Consider the following 14,143-nt stretch of genomic DNA (forward strand, 5'->3'; position numbering starts at 1 on the left):
TGAGAAAAAGGCAACTCTTACCAACATTTCCATGGGAAATCTAAAAAAAGAAATCAGAGACAGCAGTGGTGAAGCAGTTCAGATACCCCACAGAAAAGAACTGGAGGGCTTGCTCCCTCTGCTGGAGCATCCTAATGGTGCCACATGAGACCTGCTATTTTGACCTCCTTCAAATCCCCAACAAGCCTCTTTCACCAGGAAAGATTTTAATAAATATGGTCTCATTAATGCAGGGTTGATTACCACTTCTGGCTTGCTATCACCCGGATTTTTAAAAGAATGTACTGAATATGTAGATGAGGACAGAGGGGAGAGATCTTTTGTTTTCATTGTTTTTGCATTGAAGAGAAACAAAGCAAAGCATACAAGTTATAATCTTAATTTGAAAAAAATATGTACATCAGTCCAGTGGAACTGGAGTGTAAAGAAAGCAAGCAGACTTTTTCCAGTTATGTAATACAGAACAGCAACTCTTACTGTATGACCTTTGCTTTAGGATAGATTACTTGCCACCATTCCCATAGCCACATATAAAGAAAACCACATCACTTTTTGAACTGTATGTTGTTAAGTATAATCTAGACTTACATATTTTGGCTTATGAATAAATATCCTATTCCTGGAGCAAATAGAGAGTAAACCTCTCCTCACAAGGCCAGGCTGGATGGGGCTTTGAGCAACCTGGTCTAGTGGGAGGTGTCCCTGACTATATCATGGGGGCTGGAACTAGATTGTCTTAAAGATCCCTTCCAACCCAAACCATTCAATGAGCCTACGATCTTCAGGTGAATACAATGCCACCACTTACTTATTTAGTATTTGTGTTGGATAATATCAATTGTAGTAGCATGGTGCATAACAACATCAAGAAAGCATTATTCAGACACTCATTGACACAGCTCATTCTTCACTTGTAATAGTTTGTGGCTAAGTCTCTCTTTTACAGTTATGTTTTATCTCTTGGGCTCACAGTCTGCCCAAAGTCGTGTGGGGATCTTGTACTTTGTAATTCAGATTTCTGCCTGCTAAATGAGACTTGAGAGGCTTTATTCCCTCACGCCTTTTTATAACCTAAGTTATAAAGCTGTGATATGGAATCTGCCTCCTTCTGCTCATACATCCAACATAAATACCTTCAGTTTTAGTTGGGCTGTACAACCATAATACTGAAATAGAAAAATATTTAACTAAAAACTCAACTAGCTGTAAATTTGAGGATTTTGTGGCCTCTCCAGTTTAAACAATTTCTCCTTTTCCAGTCTTGCCATCATTTCAGTGAACAGTCTGGTGATCACCTGAGAAACTGAATGCAGAAGATGGAAACCAAGTACTGCAGCAGTGACAAAGAAGAAACTTGCAAAACAGAACTGCCATACTGCATAGGAGAAATTGACTTCACAGCTTCTGGGAAGAAACGTGGAAAGGTACAGCACTAAGGAGTTTTAACCTTTTAGCACTATTGCTATTGTTCAGCTGCTACTCACTTCGCATTAAATAGAGAGATTATAATACTGAAGATCAATGTGCTAGAGTGCTAGGCACCACCTTCTAATCAAAATAGAGACCAAACCTTTATAAATAGTAGTGTAATTTTAAATGACACCTATTAACAAAGAGAAATCAATCACTTGACCTGCACAGACCTGCTACAGTTACAGTTACTCATTCTTTTTCCCCCCTTTAAAAATGAACAAATAAAATCACGTGTCTAGCTTCCTTCATTCTGCATCATTTCCCCGTTTTAACCACTTTCTTCCAAATAGTTAATGACTATAGATTTAAACTTCTAAAATATACTGCAGAGCTGTTTCAAGGCTCCCAAAATTCTCTCTCCCTTTTCTGCTAATAAGTAAAGAAGGCTGTACACACACAGACCCACTTCCTCACTACTCTCTTGCATCTGCTCCCTCCGGAGCAGAAGGAATTTCTAGGGTCAGAACATAGCCTTAAGATTTCATTTCATCGTGAACTCTAAGCACAATGCCAAAATATACACAGAATGGGAAGAAGCAATAGATTCATGTAACATAGTAAGAATCTAAAAGATCACAGCAAAAAAAAAAAGGGGGGGGGAGCAGCCCACTGGTAATCCAACAGTGAAAAATTTAAGCATTTACTTCGCCAAATGGAAACCTAGCCTGAATAAAGGCCAGGAATACTCCACTGGAAACTGGGAAGATGAGGACACTTGAAAAACACACAAGAAATCAGGCAAACATTTCAGCTACCGCAGAAACAAGAAATGCCTAAGAGATTTCTTGGCTTTGCTAAACTGCCACGGAACTGAAGGCAATTAAAGAAGAATAGCAGCATTAAAGGAGAGAGTGATTTATCAGTTGGTAATGCAGAACGAGCCCATGGAACTGACATGATTAATGAGATTGTTTTGAATTTATTTATGAATTATTTATGAATATTTATTATTTATGAATTTCACAGAAGCCTGTTAAATTCATTCTAGTATTTAGTTCTCTGTTAGGTCTTGCTCAAATAATTTTTTTCCCCTCAAATAATCAAGTAGTACTAATAAGCATTTAAGTGTTATGATACATTTGCCTTTACATTTACTGTATCCTACTGTACTGCTGTTACTCAGGGTTTGTTTTATTTTTTTTATTTGTTTTTTGTTTTGTTTTTATTCAAGTTCATTAAGGTCCCGTGTACTGTTCATCCTGGAGTTATATTTGAAGTTATGCTCAACAAGTGGAAGCTACCAGCTCCCAATTTGGTTGTCTCTTTAGTAGGGGAAGAAGAAAATTTCCAGATGAAGCCTTGGCTGCGGGACACCTTAAAAAAAGGACTCATAAAGGCTGCCCAAAGCACAGGTTTGTACTTTAGGCATTAAAGGAAGAACTCATATTCCTACTGGATTCTCCCATCTAGTGATCTTCTAGTATCAGTGGTCCTACTTGCACTATTGTTTCACAGCTCTTGGTTTCAGTTCACTGGTTCCATCAAGATTTAAACAAATTTGGTTTTTGTAATGAAAGAGCCAACTATCAAAACTTTTTTTCTGGCACTTCGGTACCAGATGATTCAGTTTGGTTTTACATCTAGCTGATTTCCATACTTAAGATGGAAGCTTTAAGTTCTCCAGGTCTTCTGTGTTACATTTTTGAAAATGTTCTGTTAACTATTTCCCTTGGGTTCTCCACATTGTTTGCCATCACAACAATACTTCAGTAAATCCTACTCTGATGAAAAACTCACTCTCCAGCACACATGAGAATAAAGGAACTAAAGCCCAGTTTAGGCAGGTTATGCCCAAACTCTTCTGCTACCATAAGAGCTAGGTGATGGCACGATTACCTCTCCCTGTTTGCTCCTCATTTCAAGCTAGCAACTTCCTCCTCTCCATCTCCTTACTCTGACAGCAGAGCAAAGGTGAAAAGGCCACATCACATGATATACACAGCATGTCTGCTTAGGCACATGATTTCTTATTTTCCCTATTAAAGCCTTGCATTCAGTGTATGTATTTTAATTCTAAACGTTACAGTTGATCAAGACTTGTCTACAGCCTACCTGACCAACTAAACAAAGCTTAAATCTAGTATTTAAAATAATGTTACGAGACACACAAACGTTCAAGTATAAAGAAATTATCTAACTATTTTAAAAACAATAATAATTTCAGATGCCTGGATTTTTACCGGTGCTTTACGTGTTGGAATAACAAGGCACTTGGTGCAAGCGGTCCGAGATCACGCACTGGCTAGTACTTCATCCAAAGTAAGAGTGATTGCCATAGGAATCGCTTCCCTTGGAAAAATTCAGCACAGAGAAATACTGGACAACACAAAGGTATTTTTTCCCTCATTCTACCTGTAAGACAGCATCGTTCAGAAGTCATCTCCACATTTACAAAATGTTGAAGTAGTAAGGGACAAAACATTGAGCTACCTTAAAAACAGAAATGGAGTTCAAAGTATGCTTTAGGGGAAGACAGAGGTAAAAAGCAGGAAAAGCCGTTAGACCCCAATGATCCCGTACAGTATATCCAGCAGATATTCTTCACATGCCCAGCAGGTGACAGTATTGGACACGAGCTCAGTATCGGCTGAAAGAGGGAACTTAAGGAGAAAAAAAAACACTTATCACAAGATGCTTTTAACCATTTTTTACGCTGTCAACTTACTGCAGAATTCCAAGCCATTTCAGAAATATTGTATATCTTAGTAAAAAACGAAGCCATAAATATTTCAAGATCAAGTTCTCCTAAACAGTCACTGAACTGGTGTCTAACATGCAAAAACTTCTCCATATTCCAGGCCAAAAATGCTACTCATGCAGGATTTGGTCTAGTTTGCATGAATTCTAGGGACTCCAGAATTTGAAAACTCCAAAGCAATGGAAGTTTGTGCAAAAAAAAAAAAAAAATCAAACAAAAAAATCAGTTGTTGCAAATACCAAGACAAGTTGATACTGAATTGACCTGGGGGTGGAGAAGACAATGACATTCTTGTCACTGTATATTGTCTATTCTTAGCGAACTGTTGTAAGAGTAACATAGGTGTGTAGTGACAATGACAATTTGTGCTATTTTACTTCCCTGCAGAAGCTGAGAAGCAAATGACAAACACGGCTCTTTGAACTTGCATCTAGCTCCTTATCAGATACGCAGCAGCCAAGTACCAGCTATCAGCAGGGAGACTGCCAGACTGTATTGCCATTTTATTGTCATTGGGCTTCCCTCCTTTCCACACCTTCTGCCAAACTAGGCGCTGTCAGATTAGACACTCCAGCTGGAAGACATCAACCTATTTGAGTGGTTCAGAGGAAAGAATCCGGTTCATCACATTAGGGAATTTTGTTCTGGAAAGTTGCTTCAGCAAGAGTAAACCAACTCTTATACCTCCCTTCCAGACTAAGTAATCACAAGACATCTCAATCTACCCCAAACAATAGCTACAAAACAAGCGTACTGTTCTTGAATTAGATTTTCTCCTTGACCAGAGCCCAAGTTCTTTGTCAAAGAATACTTGTAGAACATTCTCGACCCGCTGACTTCTGGCACTAAATCTACCAAAAGACATTCTAGATTTTAGACAGTAACTTTAAGACAAAAGAACTATTGACAAGGATGTTGATCTAAACCTAGTTCACCTTATACTTGGTACTAGCACAAACAGCTTGTTGTATAGAACAGAGCTAACAATCCACACTGACAAGGAGAAAAACAAGCCCTGAAATCAGTGGATCTCTTCCTTGTTTCTGTTACTGGCATGCTTTAAATATCCTTGAAAGATCACTTCCACATTTTCAGGGAATAAATAGGAAAACCCCTGAGAACCTTTTTCAGTTGCTGTTGTGTCTCATGATCCTAATCCAAAGCCAAATCTCTGGTGAGCAGGCTTAAAGTTACATAGCAGCAGCAGGACATGGGCACGCCCTTCATCAAAACAAAATTTAAAAGACAAATGAACTGTTAAGATAACTTTCCCTAACAAATTAGAGATGTGGAGTGAGAGGGGGAGGCCAGAGAAACTTGTGACATTCAGACGTGCAAGTTTTTTCCTCTGAAACAGCCTGCAATGTTCCTACTCAACCCAGAGCTGCAGAGAGGGAAAGAAACCATAGGAACACATCTTATTGTAACTCTTTTGACCTCTGGAGGATATTTCACTTCTGCAGTTTGACCATGTACTGCTTTGTTTCAGAAAGCCACTTAGCAGAACGGCATGCAGTGTGCTCAGCCCTTCTACCAGCAGCATAAAGGAGCTTGTCCTCCAAGTTACTTCACATTTTTAATGAATTAGTAATGTTGCTACGAGCTCCTTGTGATAGGTTCACTGCTTCTCCAACATCAGCTGTAGCCTTGGCTGCAGAGGAGAGCCTGGACAACTCCTAGCTTGGATTTCCCCTAGGATTCAGCTGGGCACCTGCTCTTTCCAGCAGACAATGACAAAAACTGAGCTTCACAAGGGTTCCACATAAGATCGTATGGCTCTTAAGAACAATGTAAATCTCTCTACTGTACCTTAATAACAAATAGGTTACTTGCATAATTACACCGCTATGCCTACAGAGGCTTTAACACATCTGTATACACAAAATTAGCAGGAGGAATAATGCAATACATAGGCACAATAGCTAAGCTGGTAGTCTTGAGTTTTGCTCATCAACTCAAAGGCTGCAGGAACTGGGAAAGAAGTACAGTGAAAGAAAATGTAGCTTCTAAACTACAGCATCGATCTGGCTTACAACAGAACAGTGATTATCAAGAGGAAAAAGGAAAATAACAAGGCATTTACAGCCTGGCTTGCAGCTATAAGTGATATATCAAAGTGAATGTGCAACAGTAGGAAAGAAAGGGGTATTTTTATGGAAGGAGAGATTGGAAAACTGTGTATGGTCATCTATGATTTGTGCAATCCTTACAGTAGAAGACTGAAACAGGGGTTCTCTTTTACCCAAACAGTTATTTAATATAAAAATGAATTAATAACTAATTTCAGTAAGTAACACCCTTTGCCCAAAATAAATAGATTACACCTCCTAAAATCTACCTGCCACTTGCTTTTCAGAATAAGGCTTCCAGATTATGAATAACCATTAGACCTCACATAACCTTGTCAATTAAACTAAGCTGCACTTCATTTGATGTGGTTGTATAGCTAGCTAACTTATATACTAGTATGCACATGGCAAAAATACTACTGAAATGAACAAGTTTGCCTGTTTGTACCAGCAGAGCCCTCTGAGACAGTGAGGCTTCGTTCCAAATTATCAAGTCTCATGTTCCCTTTCATCTGCCAAACTAGCACTTCCAAAACATCTGAATGAATACCTGTGTTCCAGAGACAATGATTAATGTCAGCTTATTTTGTAGAGCCTGAGAGGAAAGCTTCAGGGACTTCAGCTTTCAGTTTTATCAAATCTGGTACCTTTCAGAAGGAACGTTTTCTTCTTCAACATCGTTTTCATAGAGGTTATTCAAGTGCCTGAAAGATGGTGCTATATTGCAAGGCACAGACAACATGAACAACGGAGATAAAGCACATGGAAATATGGGCTGTGCTTTCTATAGAGCATTAACATCTCTCTTATTATGTCTAGGATGGAAGTCTTGTACACTACCAGTCAAATGATAATGCCCAAGGCCCACTGTATTCACTGGACCACAACCATTCCCATTTTATTTTGGTGGATCGTGTAACACCAGATGAGCAAGATGAAGCCACAAAACTACGTCTCACTTTGGAAAAGCACATTTCAGAACAGCGTACCGGGTATGGTGGTAAGTAAGAGCAAGTAAACACAGTTGTCACTGTGTAAGAGGCAGAATTAAGCTCACTTAGGTTGAAAAAAATAAAACTGCTGTGTAGAAGAAATCCTGATATTTATTGCATCTCCTTAAACATAACTCAAAGCTGACCTTCAAAGGTTTTAAATTGCCTTAAAACACAACAAATAGAAAACAAATCCTCTTTTAAGTGCCCTAAACCAGTGGCTCTAAGAAATGGATGTTCACTGTTGTACACTTTTATCCCATCTCACACACAGGGTCTTGAGTTGTTCCCACTCTGGCCAAAAAGACCTAGAAAAAAAAATTAAACTATATTTGTTTCAGTATAAGATCTTATCCTGGATAAACAACATATATCTAATGCCCATCTAAACCTATGTGAACTTTGTTTATCATGAGAAATGAGTACAGGGACAGGCCTCTTTCTGCTACTTGCAGAAATAATTCAGTTGTAGTCCTAATGCGATTACTTTCCCCTTTGTTTCTACAATACCCACAGTGCTGTCACTGCTAAAACAGAAGAGAAAGAGCTCACTTATTCACACTTCTGTGCATCAATGGAATATTCAGTTATGGAGCCCATAGTTGCACAGATGCACCTGTAAGGCAAATGCACCCAAAGAATGCAAATTTGGTGTCTCAGATGGGATAGAGAACATGTGGACTGTAATGGCAGGCTGAGGTTTCAGTACTGACTGTCAGAAAGGAGCCTCTTTCTGCTTGCAGACCAAATTTGATTGAACAGATCTCAATGGAACAATTTCCTGTCAAAAAAATGCTGATTCATTTGACAAATATTTCCCTGGAACAGTGGAATTTCAGTGAGATCTTCAATAAATGAAACCAACATCACTCACTGAAATTCATTTACACTCAACTTCAGCAAACTTTGACTTTACTAAACCAAAACACTCCAAGGTCATGCAGAATTTCCCTATTAAAAATATCTACAAGTAATTAAGAAGAAAGTTTTGGTATTTTGAATATTATTTGCACTTAAGAACTTCCCACCTTCCCCAGCATAACATTAGAATTTCCCCATCACCACACACACACGAAAAGCTGAATTTAATCTAAATCTACTCAAAGTGAAAAAGATTTGAAACCACAAGTATTTCTGAGAATTCTGCAGTCGTAGGTGTCACTCTTCAAACTAGAATAACACCTTAAAGAGGTATGGCAATGCTATGCCATTCACTAAAACAGATGAAGTTCCATGCCAAGCATGGAAAGACTACAGCTCAGTTCTACCTTATCTTTGTAGGCATCCCACAACAGATGTTGCAACCAGTAGTAACCGGTGATCCATATCCTGTTTGGGAAACATACAAAGGGAAAACATCAAAAAATTGTTTGAACCAAAAGCCTTTTATCTTCCAGCTGTAAGAGACATTCATTTCACGATGCTGCTGTTTTGATAGAACTTTTTAAAGGCCAATCTACAGTCATTTTTTGAATACCAAATTCAGTATTTACTAATAAGTGGAACCCTGTGAGAGGATGGCTAAGAACAGGGAGGCCTGCATTGTTTCTTCCCCTGTGGCCACGACAGAATTCAAATCTTTCATTGGCATTTCTTTTAAATTTAGCACAACTGAAAATGTAATATGTTATTGATAATCAACACATTAGATAGTACTGAATGATATTTTAGGTTGTTTAAGCAGAATAATGAAGAACATAGGGTTCTTATCAACTCATATCTGACTTATCTCACCCTAACTGGTCTACCCACTCTGCCTCCCGGTATTAAGACCTCCTTCTTGTGTGTGCTTCTACTGATTTCCACTATACCTTCCTGCTGGTGCTAGGTTCATGCATAAAAGGAAAGGGGCAACATTCCTCAGCACCTGGGACAAAGTGACATCTTGTCAATTCTAATATCTAAATAATGCCAGCTGCTTCTCTTTAAAAACTTAACCTTGTCATGCAACCTAAGGCAGCCCCGTTGCCCCACCGCCACTTTCTTCTGCACTCTCCTCAAGTTTTTGTATGGCCTGAATCAGGACAAAACAGAAGAAGTATTTTCAAGGGGAGAGCAGAAACACGATAGTTTTGTGAAAGCTTTTTGCTTACTTGATTTTTTTTTTTTTTTAATTAAATCACCTATTTAACAGGAACAGGCAGCATTGAGATCCCTGTGCTTTGCTTACTGGTAAATGGAAGACCAGGCACACTGGAGGTAAGAAGCTGTTTGTAACTTCAGAAAAAGAATGACTGAATACTAAATAATGGAGAATTTGGTTGGATGATAAATACATGTATCAGCACTTATATAAAGTCAAAACTTAGATCTGTATACCACATAAGAACTGAATTCTGTTAATATTAAATTTGACAGTATTTGGGGGAAGTACTTAATTTTCAGAAGGTGCCAGCTGATCATTAGGGCTTCTTGCCAGCTAGTACAGTGAGAAGAGGAAATCCAAAATCAAAACAAATCCTCAGAAATCGGCTTCAAATCTAGTAAAGCAGAAACACTGTACTATTATTGAGACGACATACAAAAGCCTTAATTATTCAGTGCTGTTCAACAAGAGAGATGATTGCCACTGTCACAGAGCACCAAGGAGATACAAGGCCAGGTTTGCCAGATATGCCACTTACAAATTATAGCGTCCTACTTCCCCTGAGCAAAAAATAACTTGTATAACAGAAGACTGGATTGTTGCCTGCTAACGTTCACATCCTCTTCAGTGAAAAATCAGTTATGTTTTCTTTTTTTGAGCACTTCTATAACTTACAGAACTTGTTGGCTAGGAGGCACTCTGACTTTTATTTTTCTTTTTATGATATTTTATTCTGGTACTTTGTAGCAGTCAGTGTCCACATGGCTTTTTTTTTTTTATAATACTCTCACATGAAGACAAATACTCTATTGTACCTTCAAAGAGACATTTAACCATTATTTAAATGTTATAAATGATGAGACTGTTACACAACTTGGTAAAATATTTCTGCTTTAAGAATAACAGCTCATTTCCGGTGACATTTTCTAGTCTCAGTTTCCAGTTACTGCATCTCATCACATTTTCATCAGACAGATTAAAACACACTCTGGTAGTAGAAAACACACTGTTTAGCTACAGCGTCACTTCTTGAGTTTTCCTTCTAGAAGCTAAATATGGCAGCAACTTCTGTATCTTGGATGTTGAAAAGATCACATCAGAACCTACACATCTTTTCAAAGTTCTAGAGAACAAAGTGACAGGGAGAACCAAAGGTGACTGGTTGGACCTGCCCTAAGTTCACATATGTGCTGGGAAAGAATAACCAATTGCTTTTTTTTTTTTAAATAATATCCACTTTTTAAAGACAAATTGGACAATACACACCAAAGACTACAATAGTTGTTTTAAAACGAACAAATAAATAAACCAACAACGCTTTTGATTCTCTTGCTGGGGGTGGTATTGAAGTGCTTAGAGTGTCATCATCATCTTGCATAACTGCAGAGTAAGAAGTAACTGGAAGCAATTAGTCATTATTGCAACTATGCCATCATAGCCTCTGCTTTCCTCTCTCCCAACAACCATCTTGACTCTTTCTAATTGCACAACAGAACTGGCAGCCTTTAACTCTTGCAGCCGTTGTGCTTCAGTATGTTCTTTCAGTGGCACAGCATGGTATTCTCACAAGTAAATTCCCAATTTTCAGAAGATACAGCTAAGTTTAGTAGCCATAAAAAACAGCTGAGAATTCCTATCTAGTGCGACTCTTGTACTTGACCATATTGAAAGCACAAATTACAGTAGGGAAAGAGCAAGGGAGGGAGGGAAGAAAAAGGAAGCAGCTGTGGACTTACGGGTTTTAGGCACTGCCTGTCCAAATCAGGTTGCTTAACTCCTCAGAAGATGTGTCATGCAAAGTAGTATAGTCAAAGTAGTATAGTCAGGGCCCTATCACAATTAATCTGCTACAAAATAAAGAAGAAATCCTGGTAGTCTGGAAGAGTCTAGACTGAATCCAGAGTAAATCTGATTTGGGTACGCATTTATTCCTAGTTTGCAATACATGATTTATCTTCGAGCAAGATCTTCTTTCCATATACGAAACCTAAACATTTACTTTTTAAACTACAGAGAATTTGCATCGGTTTGGAAAATTCTGCTCCCTGGCTTATCTTAGCAGGGTCTGGAGGGACAGCTGACATCTTAGCTGCATTCATGGATGAGCCGCAGCTCATCAAGCCAGAAGCTGTTGAAAAGCAATTTAAAGAGAAATTCCCTGCAGAAAGCTTCCCGTGGAAGGACATTCTTCAGTGGACAGAAACAGTGAGATCACATGTCTGATAAGTGCATGCAATGTTTGATAATTACGTGCATAGCATTCACAAGCTCTCTGCTACCATTTCTAGCTTCAGTAGTCCATTCAGCACAGGTTTGACAAGGTACTGCCTGAATGTTTTGGATACTCCTCTGCTCTGATGTTAATGACAGAACGGCTCTCTAGCATTAAAATCAAGAGTTGATCATACAAACTACTTTGTCCTAGTGATTCAGCTGAACACCAAGGGCTCTGTCCTTTCTCGATTATTTCCTCAAGTAACAACCAGCACCCAAGAATCCCACAGTCCTTCTGGGGAACACGAAGCATTATTTATCCTCCACAGCTGTGGAGCCTGTACAGCTGTGACAGAAGAGACCTAATTCACAATCTACAGCTGTTAAGGGGAAAACTTATTGTGGGCATGCATGAATAAATTAATGAGAACAAAGGGTATTTACAAGTTATCCTGTCTATTGTTCGTTATGTGTATTCTTCTTAAAGAAGAAAGACAAAACAAAATAGGTTTTGAGACACACTGGACATAAGCCACTATACATAAATGTTTAAGAAACAAAACCACCTCGGACATTATCTTAATGTGGAGATTGAAAAGCACTGCATGCTCCTGAGACAAATGAAGTCCACAGAACCTGACCCACTACTTATTCTTGTCAGTACCCACTGTAAATCTTAGCTTTAAAGTTCCACGTGCTAATTCCATTAGTGAGAACTTTGTCAGATTACTACCACAAGGAGATGGAAGGGCATCAAGAAGCAACATTGCCAGATAGTCACACAGACCCAGTGCAGCTGCACTGTGAGAAACAAAACAGTTTCAATAAAGAGGCAGAAGGAAAGCACTATTTATATCAGTATTAGATGACTGTTACTCAAAGAAGCTTTAGAGACTGTGCTTTTACATAAAAAACTCTGAGAAGAGAACGTTAATATCAGTGAAGGAAGAGGAAAAGCAGTATTAGTGGTGTGCTTGTCACAGCATGACTATGAGTTAAATAAGAATGAGAGTTAAGGATCTTTTAGCTAAAGTACTGCTCTGCTTCTCAGCATATCCAAATTCTGTTCTTCCTATCATACATGCTGTGTGATTCTGGAAAGGATAGTAACTCCCCCCATGCCCTAGGACTTTTTTATATGGGAAGCTAATGTTTGTCTTCTTGCCAAACCTCAGCTTTGCATTTAGAACGTAAGTTCTTTGGGAAAAACCGTACATGTGATCTACATTGAGCTTAGGCACTAGCGTTTAGCAGTAGGACAATGTGCCAAGTGATTTTTGTTCCATCTCCCAATAGATTCAGAACATTATGTCACACCAACATCTTCTAACGCTGCACAACTTTGAGCAAGATGATTCAGAACTAGACACAGTCATTTTAAAAGCTTTAGTAAAAGGTAAGAATAATAAATACAATACTTGTATTATTGGACTTCTCTGCACCATCGATGTATTTTAGTCTTGTCCAGAGCAAGGTCAGTTGGCTGCTGGATAAGATTTCATTTCTAATGCAGAGTTGCTCTGCTTGTTTATTAAGAAAGTGACTGGCAGTTATCACAGCTCCTGAACCTTGCATTGAATTAGTGTTTGCTTTTTAATCTCATGTTATTGTATAGTACTGTTATAATCAGTCCTTTATTTCAGTATCTGCTTCTCTTAGAAGTAGAAGCTATGGAAGAACAGAAATATGCTGGAAGTTATTCCACATACAAGCCACAAATAAGTTAAAAAAAAAAAACAGAAAACACAAGCAGACATGAATCACCTCAATTCCAGAAACAACTAGGTCCTATATAAAGCTTTCACTGTATCTTCTGAAATGCATTACTTGCTCTGCCAGCCATTTCAATCTGTGTTAGACTAGCCTAATTTTCACATGGAGAAATGGCATCGTAATCTTGATGTGCTAATTAAAACAAGATAAAAAACAACAGTCCTACCCACAACTTTCTGCAGATAAGGCTTCCTCTTAAAATACCACGTTTTAACTTAATGTTTCAATAGATAATTTAGCCACCAAAAATATAAAAAAAAAATATATAAAAGCTTTTATATTACTGTTTAAGTTAAAAAAATACCTGTGCAGGGTTCCTGTTTAAGCAACCCACAAAAACATGACAACTGAATGAGAGTTCATTTTGATAATCAAATTACCAGTGGTATAAGAAATTAAACGTAACTAGTGTAAAGTACTGAGTTTATTTGCATTTCCTATTTTTTCCAGCATGTAAAAGTCACAGTCAGGATGCCCAGGAATATCTGGATGAACTCAAGTTGGCAGTGGCCTGGAATAGAGTGGACATAGCTAAAAGTGAAATATTCAATGGTGACGTGGAGTGGAAGGTAGATGGTTTTGTTGCCTTAGAGGCCTATTGCTTTGTAATCCAACTCGTGTAGGACGCAAACACCCTGACAGAAGGTTTCAGTTTTCAGCACTACCTGCATTCTTCACTAAAAGGTTAGGCAGCCACAGTACCCTTGCTTAGGTCGTCCTTCTGGTATCCCCTAGATAACGTTAACATTCTAACATTAATGCTTACGTAGACATTTTCTACATAGTTCTACCTCTCCGTCTCATTGTACCTGCTGTTAACTTGGTGGAAAGTAAAATG

The 14,143-nt window shown here is 38.4% G+C and overlaps 1 protein-coding gene across 1 annotated transcript in view; it reads left to right on the plus strand.

Moving 5' to 3' along the window:
• Positions 1,267-14,143, plus strand: part of TRPM5 (transient receptor potential cation channel subfamily M member 5) — a 35,487-nt gene continuing 22,610 nt past the window's right edge. The window contains exons 1-8 of the mRNA XM_021402976.1: positions 1,267-1,424; positions 2,645-2,825; positions 3,638-3,804; positions 7,060-7,240; positions 9,367-9,431; positions 11,332-11,523; positions 12,829-12,928; positions 13,756-13,874. Of these exons, the coding sequence (XP_021258651.1) occupies positions 1,308-1,424; positions 2,645-2,825; positions 3,638-3,804; positions 7,060-7,240; positions 9,367-9,431; positions 11,332-11,523; positions 12,829-12,928; positions 13,756-13,874 (1,122 nt within the window). The 5' untranslated portion in view covers positions 1,267-1,307. The remainder of the gene's footprint in view (positions 1,425-2,644; positions 2,826-3,637; positions 3,805-7,059; positions 7,241-9,366; positions 9,432-11,331; positions 11,524-12,828; positions 12,929-13,755; positions 13,875-14,143) is intronic.

This window comes from Numida meleagris, chromosome 6, assembly GCF_002078875.1.
Source record: "Numida meleagris isolate 19003 breed g44 Domestic line chromosome 6, NumMel1.0, whole genome shotgun sequence".
Classification (NCBI taxonomy): Eukaryota; Metazoa; Chordata; class Aves; order Galliformes; family Numididae; genus Numida; species Numida meleagris.